General features: G+C 37.1%; 2 protein-coding genes across 2 annotated transcripts in view; one reads left to right on the top strand and one right to left on the bottom strand.

Moving 5' to 3' along the window:
• LOC101746951 (uncharacterized) overlaps window positions 1-2112 on the bottom strand; it is a 41925-nt gene extending 39813 nt beyond the window's left edge. The window contains exon 1 of the mRNA XM_038011886.2: window positions 1900-2112. Within this exon, the coding sequence (XP_037867814.1) occupies window positions 1900-1977 (78 nt within the window). The 5' untranslated portion in view covers window positions 1978-2112. The remainder of the gene's footprint in view (window positions 1-1899) is intronic.
• A 43-nt stretch (window positions 2113-2155) lies between these two features.
• LOC101746809 (BTB/POZ domain-containing protein Tiwaz) overlaps window positions 2156-21995 on the top strand; it is a 31060-nt gene continuing 11220 nt past the window's right edge. The window contains exon 1 of the mRNA XM_012693449.4: window positions 2156-3560. The gene's annotated coding sequence lies outside the window, so the exon portion shown is untranslated. The remainder of the gene's footprint in view (window positions 3561-21995) is intronic.

The following is a 21995-nucleotide window of genomic DNA, read 5'->3' as shown; positions in this document are numbered from 1 at the left end:
ATAAGATATTGTTTCATTTTCGTGTCCATAAATATATTACACGGATTTCTAATATTTCATTTGTGGAATAAGTCTTATGAGCAAACTCGTTTCTAAGGGTCGTACCACCATTAATTCAAATTCAAATTAATTAGATATTGTTCGAAGCTAATTTCAACTAAATAGAGCATTGTGGCACACACAGTAGTCGAGTAGCACTCTCAAATTGCAAACTCCCGATCCACTATCGATGCTTTTAGGCAATCCAAACTTCGATCACCGTTCTCGTTGAACCCGTCCAATGCGACGAAGGGTTCGTCGTGAAAATTAACTCACAGGTACAGATCACTGAGTTTCTCGATGGATTTTTTCAGTATGTTCCGATTCGCGTGGCAGATTCAGCGTTGGTCTTGCTAGGGCTAGTGCTTGCAAAGTTTCCAGGTTGATTATCGTGAGCTTGTCTACACGTTCAGTAAAGCTACCAGGCTCGTGGTTACTAGCAATCTACTAACGAGATTCGTCGCAGTCAAGTATCACAGCTATAAAGCTCGGCAGCTATTAGCCGGTTTTGCGATAATTTGTCAGTCGCACACAGCACCGAATCTCTCGAGCGCGAGCGTGTGCTTTGCCGCGTCCAAGTCGCGTCTGCAGTCTGTGTGTCAATTGCTTTTGTTCCTGTAATAGCACGCACCACTGCATCTCTTCTGTGAGCAGTTATCAAGGATTTCGCTGGAGAACGGGTAGTATCGTTCTCTAAGCTATGAGCGTGCGGAATGAGAAAATAAATCGTAAAAAGTTATAGTTACATAATTTATAATGAATTAATACTAAGCAACCTATATGGTTGGTCACACGGACTTCGACAAGCATCCATACTATTTTACTATTACTTTTTTAACTTTATTTCACAGTATTTTAAATCGAACCCATCGAGGCGACGAAGGGATATTAGAAATAATATATTATGTTCCAAATTTATCAGGCCACAATATCCGATCCTGCGCTGCGCGCTTGGATACACTCACACTGTGGGAAGCTTAGCTACGTTACGTTTTTCCAATACATTACATTTTCCCAAAATAATATATTCGCAATTAAAAAGTTCTAATAACGATTTTATTTTTACATGTCAAAGTAAGGTAGTGTCATTTCTGTTGTTGTGGCAGAATAAATGAGAATTTACTTACATTAGTGAGAGTTTACTTTTAGCAAAACAGACGCTGAACTAGGGCCATTTGCCAATCGGTTGTTAAGCGAGATGTTCTTCTTCTCTGAAAATAATGACTCGCAGAAACTATACCAAACGACTAGATAAAATATGTTTAAAATACGCGTACGAGTGAGCATAGGCCGCAATTTCTTATTCTTATTTTGTTCAGTATGGTAATTGGCTTTTTGACATGCTAATATGGCCAGCGTTGACTTTAAGCAGCCTTCAGATATTACTTATTGTACATCGACATGTTATACACGATATACTTTGATATGACTATGAAAATTAAAATGATGCGCATTGAAAAGAAGTAAGATTTAAATGTTTAATAATAAATTGGTTAATTAGTTAGGATGAAATTGAATGAATTCAAATGAAATGAGGTGAGATGAAATGTTATCATGTCTTTATAAAATGCTAAGAATTCACTGAGACTTTTTAGCGGATACCAAGAATCTACATCCAGTGCCTTTTTTATTCACTTACAGTTTCACATATGCAAAACGGTAATAAGCTAACAAACAGTATTACACACAACAAAACCAACATTTACACACCTTTAAGCATGAGAAATGCTAAATTTACAAAATAAAAGAATTCACTCGACTCCTGAACTTTATTTCCTTAGATGGGGAAAGAACTCACGACCTAATTAGTAAAAACTTACCTTAGCCTAGACACATCACAAAATTAGTGGCTTTACTGACCTTCAGATGTGAAGTCGACATCCCAATTTTATTGTATAACGGGTGTCCCAGCTTTCCAATTCGAGATACACGACTCATTCGCGGCAGAAACAGGCAGGGTGGTGGTAACTACTCGTGCGGGCTTACAATATTCCTTACATTTAGTAAATGTCAGGTGCCTTTTAAGAAACCCATAGAAAGATATTTCGAATAATTCAGTGCCATCTATAGAATGTCATGAGTTTAATGAGTTAACAAATCGTAGCAACTGAAACAATAGAGCAACAAATAAAATGTTGCCTTACATGTTAGTGTGCTCATTAATCGCTAGATGGCAGTTTTTTCAGATAATCTCATCTTGGGTTGCTATTAAATAAAATATTTCGACGTTATCCAGATATATAATAAAAAATAATTCAGATTTTAAATTGAATTAAATTTGTACCGTATTGGAAAGTGTTTGCATTTGGCTTATTATTTATAGTAGAAGTATTTAAAAAGAACTTGAACCGTCAATCACATTAATTTAGATTCAGTGGAAAACTGGTGAACAATATTTGCAAATAACAAACTGAACTAACTAAACTGCTCTGTGTAGTGTAATGTAGTAGAGTTAGAATAAAATGCCAGCGAGAAATAATTGAATCAGAAGAATTAGGAATCATTCTGAAAACTAAAATTCTTATTAAAGGCAAAGTGAAGAAAATCAGAATATTTAAATAAATCGAATATGTGAATAATTTAAGTTCAGCGCTAGCAATGAATTTTACCAGCGGACTATTATGTTGCGAGATATCAAGATTTTTATTTCTATTTTTTGTATATCTTTACGGCTTCATTTAACTCACACATTACTGATGTTTCAGTTTTCCATTACTTCATCATTATCTTTATGGGTTTCACTGGTCCGCTTTTGGTGATAGTGATACTAGTTCTATCAAATCCAACCAGATTACCGTACCGTACTCATCAAACTCAACAATAAGACACTAAGCTTATAGCATTGGCTCACCGAGGTTCTTGCAAGACTTTCTCACTGGGTTCTTTCGCAAAACTTTCCGAGTTTATCGACCTTATTAAGAGGAGCTTCGGAGCTCGATAGAAAGCTACTGCACTTACAGCTTAGCTCTCGAGTCCGCCCATTCGTGGTAGTGAAGTAAATGGCAATTTAACAATACCAAAAAAAATTCGGCTCATCATCATTTTTCAATTAAACACCATTGTTCAGATGTCATGTCATTGTTGAGATGTCTATTTTCCCAACAAAACTACGATTCGCATGTGGGCTAGACAGGAAAAAAGTAACAACTGCATCATTATATTAATATCCTAAAATCAGAAGACAAACTGTATAATATGTACCTTGTTTTCGTAATATATTTAATTTGTAAAAATTTCCTTTTCGGATCCAATAATAATAAATCAAGCAGGATAGATAAGATAATCTAAATTCGTTAATCATGTTGCTTTGGTTCCTATTTCTTGTCTATACCGTATTTTCCATTCTATCAACTGGCAACACTTGAAACTAGCGACTTGGTATTCAATCAGTTCACTCACTCACTCTCATTTGAACTCGTATCAAGTTTCTCGGAGGTTCAGTTGCGTGTGGCTGCGTCGCGTTTGCGTATTATTTGCCGCCAATTTAAGCGCAACTCATCAAAATTTATCCTCTATTCAAGGTAAGAATTTTTTATTGTAAATATCTAATGTTAAGAAAGTTACTACTAACAAATACTATTTGTTTTTTATTTTATTTTTAGGACATAGGTAATCTGAATTATGTCTATTAAATAAGTTTTAAGACATAATAGTACGCTTTACTTTCTCATACTTTCTTTTTATTTAAGACTGTGTAAATAATATACATTTTACTATATTCCATGCAATAACAACTTTTTACATTTGTATTATATTTTTTTCAATTAGTACCATTAAATTAGTATTAGGTAAACTCGTTATTTCTAAGCTTTAAAATACAAATATGAAACAGCACACTTTTTTCAACAGCACACTTTGATTTAGGTAACGTCCGAAAAAACCTTCAGAAAAATTTCTCAGTACGTTTTTTTATTTGAAACTCTACATTAGATAAAGTTGCTACGACTCGGTACCTCAATTTGATCTACCAGAATTTAATTAGGTTTTTCGATTCCGGAGCTAATCCGGAGATACTCAATTCGTTTTTGATGTTTTGAAAGTAAGCCACGTACCTACCAGTTTTTAATCTGATAAATCTAGATTGAAGCACATTTTTTTTGCATTAGCTTTATTTTATAACTTTTTTTTTGTTTTGTCTCTGAATGTATTTTCTTTAGGAATTATTTTACACACGCGACGCGCTAATCATAATTACAGTCTTTTTAAAGAACGTCATGTTTTTTTTAAATAAATTTAGAATTCACTAATAACAAATGACAGAAGCAGTATTTTCATTATCTTTGGGCTATATACATCATACAGTCACCTTGAGACTTGAGCTTGAATTTTCAATGGTACTTATTATTGAACCGTTGTTCCGGGTGTTGGTTTTGCACTACCGGCACTAGGAGTTTAAGCCTAGGGCAACGGAATTTCAAGGGCGGTAATATTTAGGGTTGAACGAAAAACGTGTTTCTGAGTTTTATTAAAGAAGTTTCAAGAAGTTTTATCATCACTTAGAAAAAAAAATGTGATTATTATAATAACGAGGCTCGCATTGGTCTCGCCAAAGAAATATTTTAGTTATATGGTTATACATACTTTTGTTTCGACTAACATTTATTTTAAAATTCAACTTTATTCAATATCACGTATTATTATTATATGTCGTATTTTATTATGTATTATTTAATATTTTCACGCTACAAATGTGATACTATTTGGAAATTTCAGAAATTATGCTCCAATACTAGTTAATTCATGTAGGAACAGGGTGGTTCTTAAAATAAGTCTGGTCCTGATTGTCCCAGTCTTCAAAGGATTAATTACCTTTCGGCAGTATTAGCCAAAAAGTACTTATCCGTGAAAAAAACAAACCAACCTGACACTAGTCAATGCGGCTGGTATGCAACGTAATGTCGTTACATGCACCTTCTGGAATTAAAACTACAATGTATTACATGTATCTAACCCTTCTTATAAGGGTAACTCTTTTCTAAATCTTATAATACGATATTTTACAATACGATAACGAGATTTTTGTTAGAAAATATTTAGAAAATTACATTATGCACTATGGATTCGCAATTTATGAGAATAACCGAATTTTTACTGCTTCTTTTTTATCTGTAATAGGTAAAAATGTAAATACAGGCACGGTTGAGATGTTTCGTTCAGAAAAGTTACTCTCCTTTTTTTTTACAGAGTTTTTGTCCCATATAACACGGTTTCGCACAAACCCTGTTATATGGGACATATAGGACATATAGAGGAGGATTGGCTTACCTATTACTATTATTCAATTGACTAGTATTTTTTCATTAAAGCAGGTCAATAAGAGGATAATAAATATACTTATTCTGGCCATAAATACTGTTACAAAGGAAAACAAAAAAAATTCTATGGCAAATAACATTTATTACTTTTACAGTGTGTTAGTTTAAAACATAAATATAAAAGAATTTAAAGTATAAAAAGCTTATTCGAAGTGGTCTCCATTGGCTGCAATACAGTGAGGCCAGTTATCAATAGAAGCACGCATTCTTTCCATGGGAAAAATTTTCACTGCCAATCGTACGGATTGTTTATGGGACTCCAAATTATCATGACGTTTAGAGCATGCCGTACTCTCTAAAACTTCCATAAATCATAATCCAGCGGATTAAGATCGGGACTAGACGACGGACAGTCTTCAGCTCTGATGAAGTCCGAAACGTTCGTTTCCAACCAAGACTGCGTAGACCGAGCTTTATGACCTGGCGCCGAGTCTTGCTGGAAGGACAATTCTTGATTATTGAACGTGATGTTGTTAAGGGGCTTCACTACCTTCTCAAGAATGGTATCTTGATACACTTGTGCCGATGTCTTGATACCTTTTTCACAAAAGTATGGCCCAGTCACTCCTTCATAGCTAATACCCCACCAAACCATCACTGAAGTCGGATAGTGGCCACGTTGCACTTTGTCGACTAATTGGGAAGCTTCCTTAGAGCTTTGAGCATAAATACGGTCATTTTGTTTGTTAAAATGTGGCTCAATTGTAAAAAAATTCTCATCCGTAAACAAAATTTTTCTATGACCTCCCTTTGCGTACCGCTTCAGTAGTTTTTTCGATTTTACCGCCCTATTCTAAATTACCCCCTATTTTAAATTATCAGTTAAGAAATGACCAGTACGTCTCTTATAGGCTGCAAGTCCTTAGTCATCTTTTAAAATACGCGACATGGTTCTAGGTGCTATCTTCATCTCCCGAGATAAAATCTTTTGCTTTCGGACGGGATTTCTTCGAATTCTTTCCCTTACTGCTTTGACCACCTTTTTCGTGCGAACACTACGTGGATGGCCAGATCTTTTTCTGTCATAAACAGAGGAGGTCTCATTGCACCTATTAATAGCCCGGTACACAAACATTTTACTAATACCAAGCGTATGGAGAGTTTTAAAAATTGCATTTGGCTCCATACCTACTTTGTGTAATGCAATCACAGCGATTTGGTTCTCTTTATGATCCCACTCCATTTTAATATCGCAAAATATTGTACAATATTTTGGCGCCAAAATGAGAAAACGCAATGAGTAATCATATAAAAATGACTGATTCCAAATTCAAATGTAATATTTTGTTTATTTTTAATTGTAACAATATTTATGGCCAGACAAAGTAGTGAATGTTGTTTATCAGACATATTCGTTTTCAGACGAAAGTCTCAGACGAAAGTCACCACTCTTAGAGTAGGAAAGTATATTTTTTATTGCCCACATGGGTAGACGAGCTTGCGGTCTACTTGATTTGAAGAAGCGGTAGACAGCGGTTTGGCTCTGCTCCTGGCTCACGGCAGAAATAGGCAGGGAGGTGGTACCTACCCGTGCGGACTCACAAGCGTCCCACCACCAGTAATTAGTCGAAACAATAAAAAAACGTTTGCCAATTTTTTGTCAACACATTATATCGTGAGTGTGAGATATCATATATGTAGTAAGATTTGAAATTTAAGTGTATGATGCATAATATAAAGGATATCATCGGCACATTTCATAATTACGATTTTTTATATATATGTTCACAGATTTTATTAGGAATACATAATACTATTTAATAATACATACTAAAATTATTAATAATAACTATCTATTTTTATAGTCCATTCGATTTTTATTATTCGTTATCTTTGTTCATGAATGACAATAGAGGAAACACACTAACCGATGTGCTGAATAAGTGAGCCCACTAATGATTTTATTCTATAATCGAACCAATTTTGAACGGCGACAAAGAAAAATGAATGCTGTAAGCTGTTGATCATTTTACAGCCAAACAACTTATTTGAAGAATTGTTAAGCGGTTGTGAATTACCAAATTTATAAATGTATATTTTATCAGTCCAAGTGTTTTAATTGTGGCAGAAAGCGTTTTTTGAAGATGCACGGGATTTAATAATGTGTTTTCGGGAAACGTTGCAATTAATTTAATAGGATGGCCGTTATTTTAATTAAATTGTCTTATGCGAACGTTTCAAGGTGATCTTTTTGAGCTCCGATAACCTGACACCAGATAGATAGTGTACCAAAGAAAGCTATCGCTCGAGCGAAATTAATTATGACTATCTACTTAATAAGGCCGTACAAAGTTTTTTATTTTCAACGATCTGAGTGGCCTAATTCATAAGACGTCCGGTGTACTCGTATGACTAGGTCGATGTTCGAATCCTACAGGCGGGAACCTAATAAAAAAAAAAAAAATATTAATAAAAGAAATTCCATGATGAAATATTAACATCGTGTCGTAAAAATCAAATCCGCTAAAATATATTATAGTTAGTGTAATTAGGGTAGTTAGGGTACATAAAGGGTTATTAAACTATACCATACAATTGAGAGTGAGATTTCAGGCCTCATGCCTCAATTCACGTGGTGCTCATTCAATCGCATATGCAATCAATTCAAAAGAAACATATCTTATTTTTAGCGTTTAATTACAAAAAACAACAATAAGCTTCAAATTTAATGATTTTATGGCAGCAATAAACAATTATTCAATGAATCTAGACTGTTCTTGATTACGTTTGGTGTGAATACGTTAGAGCAGTGTTCATTAATACCCGAACCATAGGGTTCCTTCGCTTTGAGACTCGAGATCTAGTTAAATTATTCAAAAGATGTTACTCCTGTAGCTAGAATAGAAACGCTAAATTTCGCGGTAGCTCTCGCACGACTGTGTGAGTAAATAGCGGATTGTGCTGTTGCCAATCTTGACATGACCGTAAGCAGACTTCACGGTTTGATTGCGTATTTTGAAAAAGTTTCGCTTTGGTACAATAGTTGTACTACTGATAATTCTACGCAAGCAGCCATTTTGAGAGATTGTGATCGAAATTGTATCGTTTAACGGTCCTTAGGGATCCATCAGTTCCAATAACTGTTGCGTTAGGTACCTTCAGCTCTACCTAGGCGGCACTGAAAATTTCGGGAATTAACGAAGTGACACAACATTACTATTTAAAAATGTATTTATTGCTTTTCGAAGCATTCTCCGCGAAATTTTACACATTTTTCCATACGAAGGAACCAATCATTGAAGCAACCATTCCATTCGGAAGTTGGGGTCTCCAAAATGGCCGTTTTGTAGGCGTCCACAGCTTCTTCAGGTGATGAAAATCTCTGTCCACGCAATTTATTCTTTATTTTAGGGAAAGTATAGAAATCATTAGGGCTTAGGTCGGGGCTGTACGGCGGATGGTCTAATAATTCTATGTTTTCTTGCTCTAAAAACTCTTTTGTTCTGTGCGCGGTGTGAGAACTCGCATTGTCGTGATGGAGGATGATGCGGCGGTTGCAGTTCTCTTTATGGAGTTCAGAAACGACCTGTGGCAAACAAATGCTAGCATACCATTCTGCATTAACCGTTCTTTGTCCCTCAAGAGGAATAGTCGTAACATGGCCGGCTTTGGAGACAAACGTGGCCACCATTTTTTTGCAACACTCCGTGAACGAACAATTTTTGTTGGCTTTCACTCATTTTCGAACACCCAAACTAGTGACTGGTTTTTTGTTTCGGGTTCGTACGCATATATCCAGGATTCGTCACCTGATACAATGTTGTATACAGCATTTGAGGATCCTGCGTGGAATCTTTCGAGAGCTCTGACGCACCAAGTAACGCGAGCCGCTTTTTGCTCTTCACAGAGCGAATGCGGTATCCATCGGGAAAACAACTTTTTTACACCTAATTGTTCATGCAAGATTATTTGTATTTGACTCATGCCAATGTCTAAAGTTGCCTGAATTTCGCGGTATGTCACATGTCGATCTTCTTCAATCAGCTTACGCACAGCATCAACGTTTTCTTGGGTGACTGCAGTTTTTGGACGACCTTGACGGGGATCATCACTGAGCTTGACACGTCCACGTTGAAACTCAGTAAACCAGCGATAAATTGTGGTTTTGGATGGAGCTTCATCACCAAATGCAGAAATCATCCGGTCAACACACTGTTTTTGTGTTAAACCACTTCGAAAGTCATAATAAATCATCGCTCTTGAATTTTCTCGAGTCAATTCCATTTTCTCAACGACTAAACAAGTTTGACAAAACCTCGTGACAAGACCGAGAATCTTTTTTAAAATAAATAAATGGTATTCGATTTTTAAAACCAAGGAGTTTTCAATTAAAAATATTTTAATATGACAGGAACAGTGGAAATATTCCATTCTCGATACTTTTAGTGCAGCCCTCGTAGGAGCAGACTTAGGGACTCTGGTAACCGTACTCGTCCAACTCGGCAAAGCGTTCGACGTGCAACCTAACCTATATATCAGCCCATTGGGTTTCTCGCCGGATTTTCTAAGAGGTTCGCGATTATAGCAGTAGATTTATTTGCAAAGCATTTGCCCTTAAGTTATTAGGTCTCCTTTGGAGGTACTTGGGTAGCTGTTGGCAAATCCCATCCCATCCTGGCTGAGCCTTTGCTCGTCCACCTATCCTAGTGAAGCTGCAAAGGTCTCCGGGTCAACAGTAAGCCTTCATAAAAAAAAGTATCTTTTAGCGGCTCTTGCATTATTTAAACTGGGTACGTATGATTCTTTTGCAGCGGGCACGGTGCGGACTCACAACATATCTAAGATAAGACGGTATAAGATTAGTATCCATAGATTGAAGACGCTGCTTGTATTATCATTAATACCTTAATTGAAATAAAATAAATTCAGTATGAATATAAACAAATGACTATGTTGTCCTTCCTGGCATTAGGGGCATGTGCCCTCGTTTTGTACTTAAGTGTATCGACGGTAATAATAAGAGTAATAAGTGATTCGAAATGAATTTATTGCACTGTCGTTTTTGATAAATATTTCTCCTTTCTGGCGGGAAATAACTAAAGGAACATATTCCACCGAGCGAGTGTTTTATACACGGCCGACCGGTGCTCCGAATGTTGTTGTCCCGAACTTGTTTATCCAAACTGATGTTGGAAATGTCGTTAGCACGATTGAGGTTTTTATCATGTTCTATGATATCTACCGTTAGTTACAACATGAATTTTTACTTTCTTCACTTAATTTTTCCTACTACTGTTTTGATAACAGCGTATGTAAAGTGAATTATTCGTATCTGGAAGTCGTCGTGGCCTAAAGGATAAGGCGTCCGGTGCATTCGTATATAGCTATGTACCGGTGTTCGAATCCCGCAGGCAGGTACCAATTTTTGTTATGAAATACGTACTTAACAAATGTTCACGATTGACTTCCACGGTGAAGGAATAACATCGTGTAATAAAAATCAAACCCGCAAAATTATAATTTGCGTAATCACTGGTGGTAGGACCTCTTGGGAGTCCGCACGGGTAGGTACCACCACCCCGCCTATTTCTGCCGTGATGCAGTAATGCGTTTCGATTTGAAGGGTGGGTAGCTGTTGTACTGTAAAAACTGAGACCTTAGAACTCATATCGTAAGGTGGGTAGCGGCGTTTACGATGTAGTGTCTATGGGCTCTAGTAACCACTTAACACCAGGTGGGCCGTGGGCTTGTCTACCCACCTGAGCAATAAAAATAAAGAAATAATTAAGAAAAAGGCATTCAAATATTACATAATATATTTTCTCTGTTAAAATGTTGATTAGCTTACATTATTTCGTATGGATATGTATGTTTGTAGCATAGAATTCATGTACAGCTCAGCGCGTATTATGATTTCAGTTGATTCGAGTGGCTGGGCAGAATACCAGCTTTTGTGGTAATTTAACTACAAGCTATGTTTATGCCTATCTATGCTGGTAACCTCGAGGGGCTATGCCAGCTTCGCCGAACGCGTAGGGCGAGCTTACGGAGTTCAGCCTGACGAATTTGCTAACACTAGCCCTAGCAAGGGCAGTGGTGTGCTGAATACCAGATGGTATTCCCGGAATCGAGAAACTTAGTTGACTACAAGCTATGTAATGTAGGTAGTGTGAAAGACTTTATGAATAATCTTTTTTTGTTCTTTCGCAAATAAAATGTCCGTAAATACGTGCTTCGTTTTTAAAAATATTTATTAATTTCCTAAATGAATATAGTAAAAGTTTGTATTAAAAGCTTTGAGGGAATTTTAAACAGGATATTTGAAAGTCGACCACGTTATTCGAGTTATTATAACTACGATACTGTATAGGTATACTATATGTTAATCTTAAAAATTCTTATTATCTGGATTCATATATATGAATATTTATTCCATTAAGATTTAATAAAAGCATACATTCGAAATCATATAAAGAAGCGTGTTGTAAATGTTTAAATAGAAATAAAATGTAATGCAATGAAAATTAAAATAATACTATAACTAAATACTTTTAATAGTTAATGATGAGTTTAGGAAATTTTCCGCCATTATTAGGCCTGCAAGTGTTTTAACATACCTATTGTTTAAAAATAGAAATCTGAAATGTCAGTCAAAAATCAGAAGTCATGACACCGATAGCGATACTATGTATTGCACATAAAATTGTTTTGATTACGAATCCAATCGGCAGCAAAATATTTTAATAAATTTGCAACACGTACCAGTCGAAAGAGACAACGCAGCACTTTATCCCCCTAAATTATTATTGTTTAATTTATTATGTTCTGTTAGCGACCTCTTTAGGTGTCATTCCTCTTTATACGTAAATTGTTGAAGAGATTTTAGAAGTTTGTATTAAATTAATGTTTATATTCAACTTGTTTGGTTGTGAAGGAAGACTTCGATTCCACGTTTCATGTTGGGTAGTGGATTATGATATTCGGGTGCTTAAATAAGTGTTGAATACAACGGTCAAGTGGGGGGGGGTATTAAAAATAACATTTTTAACAAGCATGCTGGTCGTATGTTGAATTTACTGATACTTTTACATCAAACGCTTGTAACTATACTTGAGGCCTTAGAACTTATATCTGGAGGTGGGTGGCGCATTTACGTTGTGGATGTCTATGGGCTCCAGTAACCACTTTACACCAGGTGGGCTGAGAGCTCGTCCAAAAATATCAAAAAAATAAAAAAAAAATTTAAAAAAACGCGATTCAAGAAATACCAACAAGAACCGAACATATCACTTTTATTCGGATCAATGCATTTAGCAGAACACACATGAAACACGCATACAAACAATAAATTACAAATTAGCGTAGCAAGCTTTATAATAAGTTTTACCATTAAAACAAAATGTCATGTTTTCGAAATACTAAAATATTTCGGGATAATTTATTGTTTTGAACCTTGTTTGTGGATATATCTTCACAGCCTGACGCTGGCATAGTTGTGCTGAAAAGTGATAAGGGTCAAAAATAATTAGATTATAACCTTACGTCAAATATAAAATTAATATGTCTTCACAATACTCGGATTACTTTAATAAGAAAAATACATGGATCCAGGCCTCTAGAGACAGTTTACGTTATCGCTTAGTTCTTATGAAAATTACAATTTTCAAGCTTAGTTTAATCGCGAATCGGAACATTACAGCACTAGACGGTATATTGAAGGATACTCTTGAATTTTTTATGGTACTATGACAGAAGTCTTTGAACTGTCCACAATAACAGTAACTGTACCTAGTTAGTTTCATCTCAGTCAGATTAGAGGTTTAGAAGCGCATCGAGAATTTTATTATTGGCAATATCAACTGGTGATGCTCTATATTGATATATGTATAGATATATACGTTGAGTACAGTTGTATACGTAAAAATATATAAATATTTAGGTATTAAACACCCAGATAGAGGCCAAACAAACTTGTTCACGATACGATTGCTTGCGAGGGAATCGAACCCACGACCCAAGATCGAGCCTACCAGTCAAGAGCGCTAACAACTGCGCCACCGCTGTTTCCTAATTTTTTATTTTGTTAATTTAAACTAGTGTTCGTCTAATGGTCAAAATTCATCGAAATGTAATTTATTCTACGCGGACGAACAAAAGTACTTTTTAATGTACAAACCCGTCCGCTTCGCTGGGCATTTAAAATTAACATTATTATTTCTCAACCCCACAAATATTCTCATCATTAATGCCCCCGCAACTAGTGTAGGGAGTTCAACACTCATATAAATATTAGCCTATCCATTAAATACATGTATTTACTACATGGATACCAAGTTTCAAGTCAATCGGATGCATGGTTCAGTAGTTATAACGGAACATCCGTAAAAACAACTGTAGATTTATATATTAGTATAGATAATTGTTTCTGTTCGTTTGCTTTGTTAGAGTTTTGACAGTACGTCGATGAAACAATACGTAATGCGATAGCGAGATGCTCAAACTACATACTACTCAAACTAAGGCTGTGCTATGCTATAAATAAGTGATAGACGATTCAAACAATTGACATATGTATATAATTTGTATATACATAATATGTAATATGTACATTATTTTCGGTGTATTATTGGCTTGCATCTCTGAATATTGTATTGACCACCGCATTGTTTAAATATGTTAATTTGAGAGTATAAAATATACAAAATAAACACGCTCTGTTAATAAACGATTACAAATAAAACACTATTATTGATATACTATTAACATTTTAACAGCGTCCCTCGCTTTTTTCATTCAGTTCGTCAACAAACCATATTTTTGTTCCCTATTAATGTCCTGAATTCTGACCTTCCGTTTAGCCACACACTTATTTAATTCAAGGCTACTTTTTGTAAATTCAAATGTGGCTTTTTCTTTACCGCGTGTAACGTTGCTTATGTCATTGCCGGTTTAAGCGAGTAAATACTGTCATCTGACTGCCGGCAGTCTGGCAAGCTGATTGAGATAATACTGGAAACACTTTCTGCAGCAAGACAAAACTGATCTTTAACGATTATGACTACCTATTGTTGCGGTTCGGGAAGCGGTAAAGGAATGGTTTGGGAATTCATCAACATCATAATTCTTTCTTATTACCCTCTGCTGGGGTGTAGGGCTCGAATCAAATCTTTCCATTTACGTCAGTCTTGGGCAGTCTGTTCTAGCGCCTCCCACGTCATACCCAAGACCCTTAGCTCCTGCTGCACCGAGCGACGCCAAGTTGTTCTGGGGCGGCCTCTCTTCCTTTTGCCAGACACTTTCCAGGTCAGTGCTCTCCTTGATAGGTAGGTATCGGTCTTCCTCAATATGTGACCAATTTAATGCCACTTCCGCGTAAGGATCTCCTTCTCCATTGGTGTCTGCTTGGTTGGGAATTGGTTGGCTTAAAATTGCACTCGAAGCACCGGGCTCTAGTGGCCAATAAAATCGTGATGAGGCGGCGGAGCATGCCTGTATAATCACCGTTTGCCCACTTTCAGGGATACCAAATGTTTCATTATAATTACATATTTAACGCGAGCTTAACCGCGGGACAGATCCATATTTAATAAAGTCCGCTCAAGCGACCTCCGTGATGTTTTAATTTTAATTAAAATTTACTTTGTTTATTTCATAACCATTCGTACCGACGATGTGTTATTTCAATGGAAGAAAGTAAAAAGCACTCAATTTACATTGTTAAAACTTGAAGTGTTCAGTTAAGTGTACCGGTTTCAAAAATTCAGATATTCCAAAGAATCTCCAGTCATTACCTATAAAATAATAATATTTTATTGACATTGTATGCTGTCGAGATTTGATCAGATAATGATTTACGTAAAAATATTGATTTACATCATCTCTATTTTTACGAAGTATACGGTTATCAGTTGTCAGGTTCTGTGGTTCATATTTGTCAATTGTTAATTGTTAATTATACCAGTTTTTTTATTCATTACTAATTAATTAAAGAAACGTCGGTTCTTAAACTTTAGAATCTAAATTTTATAGTTATTATAGTTATATAGTTAGGGTTAACTAAATCTAATTCGTAAAAAATAAATTAAACATTGCTGGCGACTCGCCCCGTTTTCGCGCGGTTGATCCAGGATTTTGTCTTGAAAGGACATTCATTACTGTAATTATACACATACTATTTGTATTATTTCAAGTTTGTAGTTCCAGTAATTTAGTCTTTGCATTGACGAATTAGTCAGTCAGCTAGAATATTTAATCCAATGCATTGATTACATAAGTTTCCTCGGAAGAAACGTTACAAAAACGCAACTAGTTTAGGTTTAGTATTGGCTTTTTTTTATGAATATTTGTTCTGTAATCTGTGTAGCCAGGACACGAAAAGGCTGAAAGATGAGTGAATGCTATATGTATGTACATAGTCTATGTTCCCGCATCGAACTTAATCAGAAAACAACAGAGCGCGCAGGAATTTCGAACGGAACTATGTAAATATTACAGTACGAAAAGTATACATCAAAATGTATTCGCGTGTGGCATCAACTTCAACATCAACAAAATTGCTGTAGGCTCCAACCCGCTGGCCTAAAGCGATGGGCGCACCGAGCGTGGTTCGTACATTATAAAACCTCTGACTGCGGCGGTAAATACTTATTTATCGTATGACGTTACTGGCTCGCTACCCCGAGGCTATAGCACCGTTTCAGTTTTCAGTCATTTATTTTTTCACAACGGATCTTTCATTCACGTTTTACGGTAAGATTTTAATTGCAATGAAGATTTCAATGGTGCAATGAAGCGATCTTTAAAAATGTTTCTGTTCCAACATTGATTGTACGAGTAAACTTATTAAACATACGAAAATTTGATTATGAAGTTACATATTTAGTACCTGACGATCGCTTTTTTATGATTCACATTTGGATTTATCTATCTAAAAGCCTAAGGCACTGGTGAGTTGAACGTTGGCAATGATTCAGACTTGAATGCTTAAGGCAGTTTCGGAATAATTTTCAAAATGATTGTTCTGCAGATGAACGCCTCGGGTAAAGTTGCTCGAGGTATCTGAAGCACTGCTAGGTATGCCTTCGCGTCATCGGCGGAGGCGGCGTGGTTCGCCGGCGGCTATACGCCTGAGGCGAGACCGCGGCTGCTGCTACCCAACTTATTCATACACCCTCTCAATACAAAATTTAATATCATTTGCATATTCACGATTTACAACATATGCTTTCAAACAATAAATTAAAAAGACATATCTTATTTAAAAATAAATCCGTTTTCAAAATACCGAGTAAAAATGTTTGTAACTATACAACAAAAACTCGTATCGTACATCACTAAATAATTCTAATGTCGTACAGAACCAACATCAGTTTGCAAATTTATGTAGAAACTCACTGTTAGCTTGAATATGTGTTAACATGCTTCTTGTAGACATTGACAAAAAAATTGGAATGCATAATAAATAGGATGAGGCTTAAAATTTATTGTGATTTTTTTTTTTAAGGTTTGTAGCCTCTTGTAGCCTTATAGCCTTGTAGCCTAAATAGCGTTAATTTCATACGTAGTATTTTTTATTTATTTCTTAGGTGGGTGGACGAGCTCACAGCCCACCTGGTGTTAAGTGATTACTGGAGCCCATAGACGTTTACAACGTAAATGCGCCACCCACCTTGAGATATAAGTTCTAAGGTCTCAAGTATAGTTACAACGGCTGCCCCGCCCTTCAAATCGAAACGCATTACTGCTTCACGGCAGAAATAAGCAGGGTGGTGGTACCTACCCGCGCTGACTCTCAAGAGGTTCTACCACCAGTATTATGTCATTGCCCATTGCTAAAATCTTGTCTTTTAACTATTCTGAACTATTATTGAAAATCTGCTAATTTTGAACAGCACTTGATCTAAATTGCACGACGCCCGGTGTTTTAAAAACGAGTGATGTAAACACTAGGATACAAGATGAAAAAAGCAAATTTCTCAATCTCTATACAAAACCTATTTAAATATATATTTCTTCATTAATTATAATTAATTTTCTTTCTTCGAAAATATATTCTTCTAGTATAAAGTGAGGTCTATACTATATAGATCTATCATATAAAGTAAACATTTTAAGTAAATACTTTATAATACATAGTTTTCTACTATAAGAGTTTTTTAAAATAAACGATTTATGTGTTTTATTTGCATAAGACCAAGACGTGAAACACTGCATGAAGAGTTGACGAATATCTGTCAATTGAAAGAAGTCAAGGTTATACTGAAGTTAGGCCTCATAAAATATAGCTGTGGTATACCGGCGCAGGACACAGTCCCTGAGTCGGGGACGGACGCCCGGCCCGTGGGCTGTCGGTCGGTGGAGGCGTGCTGCGCGTCATCTGGCGTACGCCAAGTGGAGGGAGCGGTTGCTGGAGGAGCTTGGCCAAACTTCAGTCACTCGCCGACGCACCCTCGAGGCCCTGGTGCCCGTGCTGGAGGCATGGTCAGATAGACGACACGGCGTGCTCTCCTTCCACCTAACGCAGGTCCTCTCGGGGCATGGTTGCTTCGGGAGGTACCTGTGGAAGGTCTGCAGAAGAGAGCCACATCCGGGTTGCCACCAGTGTGGGCATCCGGACGATGACGCTCAGCACGCACTCGAAGCGTGCCCGCGTTGGGAGCGCTCGCGGCGAGACCTCATCGCGGTGGTGGGGAGAGACCTCTCCTTGCGGGCTGTCATCGCCCGCATGTTAGAGGACCAGAATTCTTGGGAGGCCATGACCAGGTTTTGCGACCTGGTCATGGCGTTCCGGGAGGCTGAGGAGCGCGAAAGGGAGTGGGATCCCTCTTCGGCTTCTCAGCGAAGAAGGCGGAGTGGGCGGCACGGGCGCGAAGCTCCCGTTCATCTCCCGTAGGGGCTGTCGGGTGCCGGGTGCGGGGGTGCCCGGTACTCGGCTGTTGGTCCGGTGGTGAGGCGGCGCATGGTGGCTCCTGTGCACCACTCACGGTGTGTCTCCGAGACGACGTCCTGCGGGTTTTCCCGGGGATGGAGTGCCGTCCTATTAACAGGATGGGTACCGGCGACGGCGAGCCTTCGGCGCGCACTGTGCGGTACCGTGGGTTTCGTGGAGTCGGAGTGGTGGGGCTCGATGGGGTTTAGTCGGTAGTCGGTTTTGCGGGGTAGCTCTTGGTGGCTGACGCCGTGCAGTGCCTCGCGCGCTTTTCTCAAGGCGTAGTCTCCCGGCAGGAATTGGGAGAAGAGGAGGACCCCTGTCTTCTTCTTCTCCCTGTTCTTCTCTGGAGGCGCCGGAGTCCGACATAACCCGGCCTCTTACCCCCCTCGACCGGGTATCCGTAAATGGATTCCCCAGCGTTAAAAAAAAAAAGGCCTCATAAAATATAGTTAATTGCCTGCGGTGGTCACAGATGCATTTCTTAGTTACTAGTAGAACTAAGCAATGCTCGCAAACTGTTTCGTAAAATACATCAATTTTCTGATGAATTCCATCTCGTAAATACTTTAAAAGTGGCAATTATACGACTCACAGTTTTCTTTGAAATTGACAAGAAACTTGGGTCTACTATAATACTATACTAGGTATGCATTAGTAGTCCTTATGTGTACTAAATACGAGCCAGGCGTAATCAAAGCTTGTTTTGATTGTTCCTATATTGACCTTCATAAGATAAAGAATCTAAATAAAGAATCTCATAAGCCTGCTAAAGACATGGCGACAATAAACTGAATATTCATTGACTGAACTGACTGAATACTGAACTGTATATTTAAACATCCAAGGAAAACACTATTGATGTTTGACGACGTATTAAATTTGCTTTGATGTGAAGCTATAGGTAAAGCTCTGCTCATAGTCTAGTGGGAAGTGGCTTAAGCATGGAGCGGCCGCGGGCGCAAACATAAACTATTGATAAACGGGAAGGGCGCTGCGGCCTGGGGCTTCGCCGACGGCCTCGACATTGTGTTACGACCATTCTATTGTGTCGGTATACGTCAATAACTCTTGTTCTCTGCTTACTTCGAAAATTTTTGTATGAGCGAAACATCGAATTTTTGTGTAGTTTTTTCAGAGCTCATATCGCGGTGTGTGTATCTGGTTAAATTAGTCGCAGAATCGTATCTAAGTATATACCTGGTGAAACTTTTGTTTGCTCGTAGCTGCCATTCGTGAAATTACGTCGTAAACTAAAGTATCATTTTGGCGAGATACAGATTAAAATGATAAGCGAAAATGTATTTCATTGTTTGTTTTTGAAAATGGCATATTATTTTACCATACCCATGAACTTTCAAACTTGTATTTCATAAATTACAAAAATTTGCCTTTTTGATTTTATTCAGTATATAATAGGGGTAACATAAAGTTCACCCTACTGTAAGCATTTTGATCATGCCCTTGCAAACCAGTGGCTGCTGACGGCAACTTGAAATCTTTGATAAACACACACATACGTTACTATTTCGAACTTTCACTCAATTCAAGTCTAAATATTTAAAAGAAGCGTAATAAAAGGGTTAAAATATATATAATATAAAAGGGTTATGTACATATTTTTTTATTAACGGAAAATATTAATTATTACTCTTCAAGTTAATTTTTCTGTTGACTGTGAAGCGCATTTTTCTATCCTCAAACGAAGTCGGGGTTGGAAGAGATCGCCTTGAGCTAGTAATTACAATACGAATAGAAGGGCCAGTTTATCCTAAGGCTATGCCGCAAGCACCACGCCTTCTTTGAACAGACTTTTTAAAGGAGATTATTAAATATAAGATCCTAGCATGAGTATAATCAAGCAAAAACGGTTTACACTTGTACCTTTAAAAAAAATCCATATATTATATTATGTAGCTAATATAGCTGACATCTAAGTGATTCAGATTACGTTTTAATTGCGATTTCTATTTCACGTCTAATATAGTTTAAAAAAAAATTGTTCGTATTCGCTAATTTTGTTTATTCAGTTCTATAGAGATTTTGTTCTTACCTCAATGAAGGTTTCTGGGATGATATTATAAATATGAGAAATAGGTGGCGTTTGAAAGACTTTTTGTTCACAAATAAAAATGTATTTTTCGTATGTATTTTTTTATGAAATTCGTTTAATACTACCGGATAGAGTAGTTTCAATCACGTTTATACTAATCCCAATGTGTGCACTGGCAACCTGCGTACTCGACATTACATTCGTATCTATTAGAAATTCGATTTCGTAAATTCCACACGTTAAATTAGACGCACCGGATTTCCATATATCTGTTTAAATAGTCAATAACTTTATTAAAACTGGTCGTCGGTCTGGTTGATTTTGTAACGTTTCGTGTATTTTGTTAAATATTTAGTATTTTCGTTTTATCTCATAGGGTATTGAACAGAGAATCTCATCAGTTTCATAGAGAGTCCACTCTTTTTTTTAATATTACGTTATTGTAATGGCCCACCGGTTTTAAGACGTTACTGAGGCCTATAGACATCTCTATATAAATGCCGTCATCCGTCTTGGAACTTGAGGTGTAAGTGTCAATTATATGGTATAAAGGCTGTCCCACACTTGTAGCCGGAACTGCCAGAAGCCGGTGGCTTCGCATCAGAAAAAGGCACGCTCGCAAAAGTAGTGCGGGCACATAAACGCCTTAGTACAGAATTGTATAACATTACGTATTATTTAAATTTTATTTTTGCGGATTTCATATTTAAACCATCGCGGCGATCCTTCGTCGTGGAAGTAATACGAGAACATATGTAAGTATGGTACACATTCCATTTGAAAAGTTGATATGTGCCTGCCGTATTTGAACAGTGCCATCGCATCGCTAGCTACGATTAAATCCAGCGTTATATTCTTCAGGCCACCACAAATTTTGTAGGTCGTCTATGTTCTAGTTTTTTTGTACACATATGTTTGTCCAGTTAGCTCCATTTATTGCTTGATCGTTAAGTTGTTGAGGATGTTTCTTGTAAGGCCGCGTTAATTCGCCTTCCGCTTCGATTTGTCGTATTTCTGAATAATCATAACTATCATATGTCTAGAAAAGAATACTGCGTGCGCTCACACTGTCAAACATGACATTAGTCAGTTATATCAGTGGAAATACGTATAATTATATATTTCACGTTTAACACTATTTATCGACGACGGAAACAAAAACGAAACAAGAACATATGTTCGCAGACCTTTAATACAAAATATCTTTCATTGAGATACGGAATCCGACAGCAAATGAAAATCTGGTCCCGTGGCACAGTGTAATATGTATATTTGATTATAAATCGTATAGGTATCGTTGATAATTCACACGATATTGGTCAAAAGCTAAATGTTGTGTTTATTGTCGAACAGTTTGGTTATCGCCTTTGCGGTTTTATTGCAAAAGGCTTTTTTGGTCAGTTGTTAAGCAACTCTTTTAGTGAATTAAATATTTGTGTTCTATTTGATTCATAGTTGGTAGATGGTAAAAGTTATCAATTTAGTCACGGATGAGTTGTTTTACAATACATTTGAGACTTAGACATCGAATCTCCAGCCTGGTGATAGATTGCGTCTACTGACTTACAAACACCCGTACAGTACATTTTCACGTCATCTCGGATCCTCCCGATCCACTAACGGTGCTTTTAGGTACTTCAAGCACCGGTCACCGTTCTCGTCGAACCCGTCGCTTGCGACGAAGGGCTCGACGAGTAAATTAACTCTCAGACACAGCCCA

This window comes from Bombyx mori, chromosome 1 (assembly GCF_030269925.1).
Source record: "Bombyx mori chromosome 1, ASM3026992v2".
NCBI lineage: Eukaryota > Metazoa > Arthropoda > Insecta > Lepidoptera > Bombycidae > Bombyx > Bombyx mori.
Note: the sequence above shows the minus strand (reverse complement) of the source record. Positions and strands in the feature narration are given on the sequence as shown.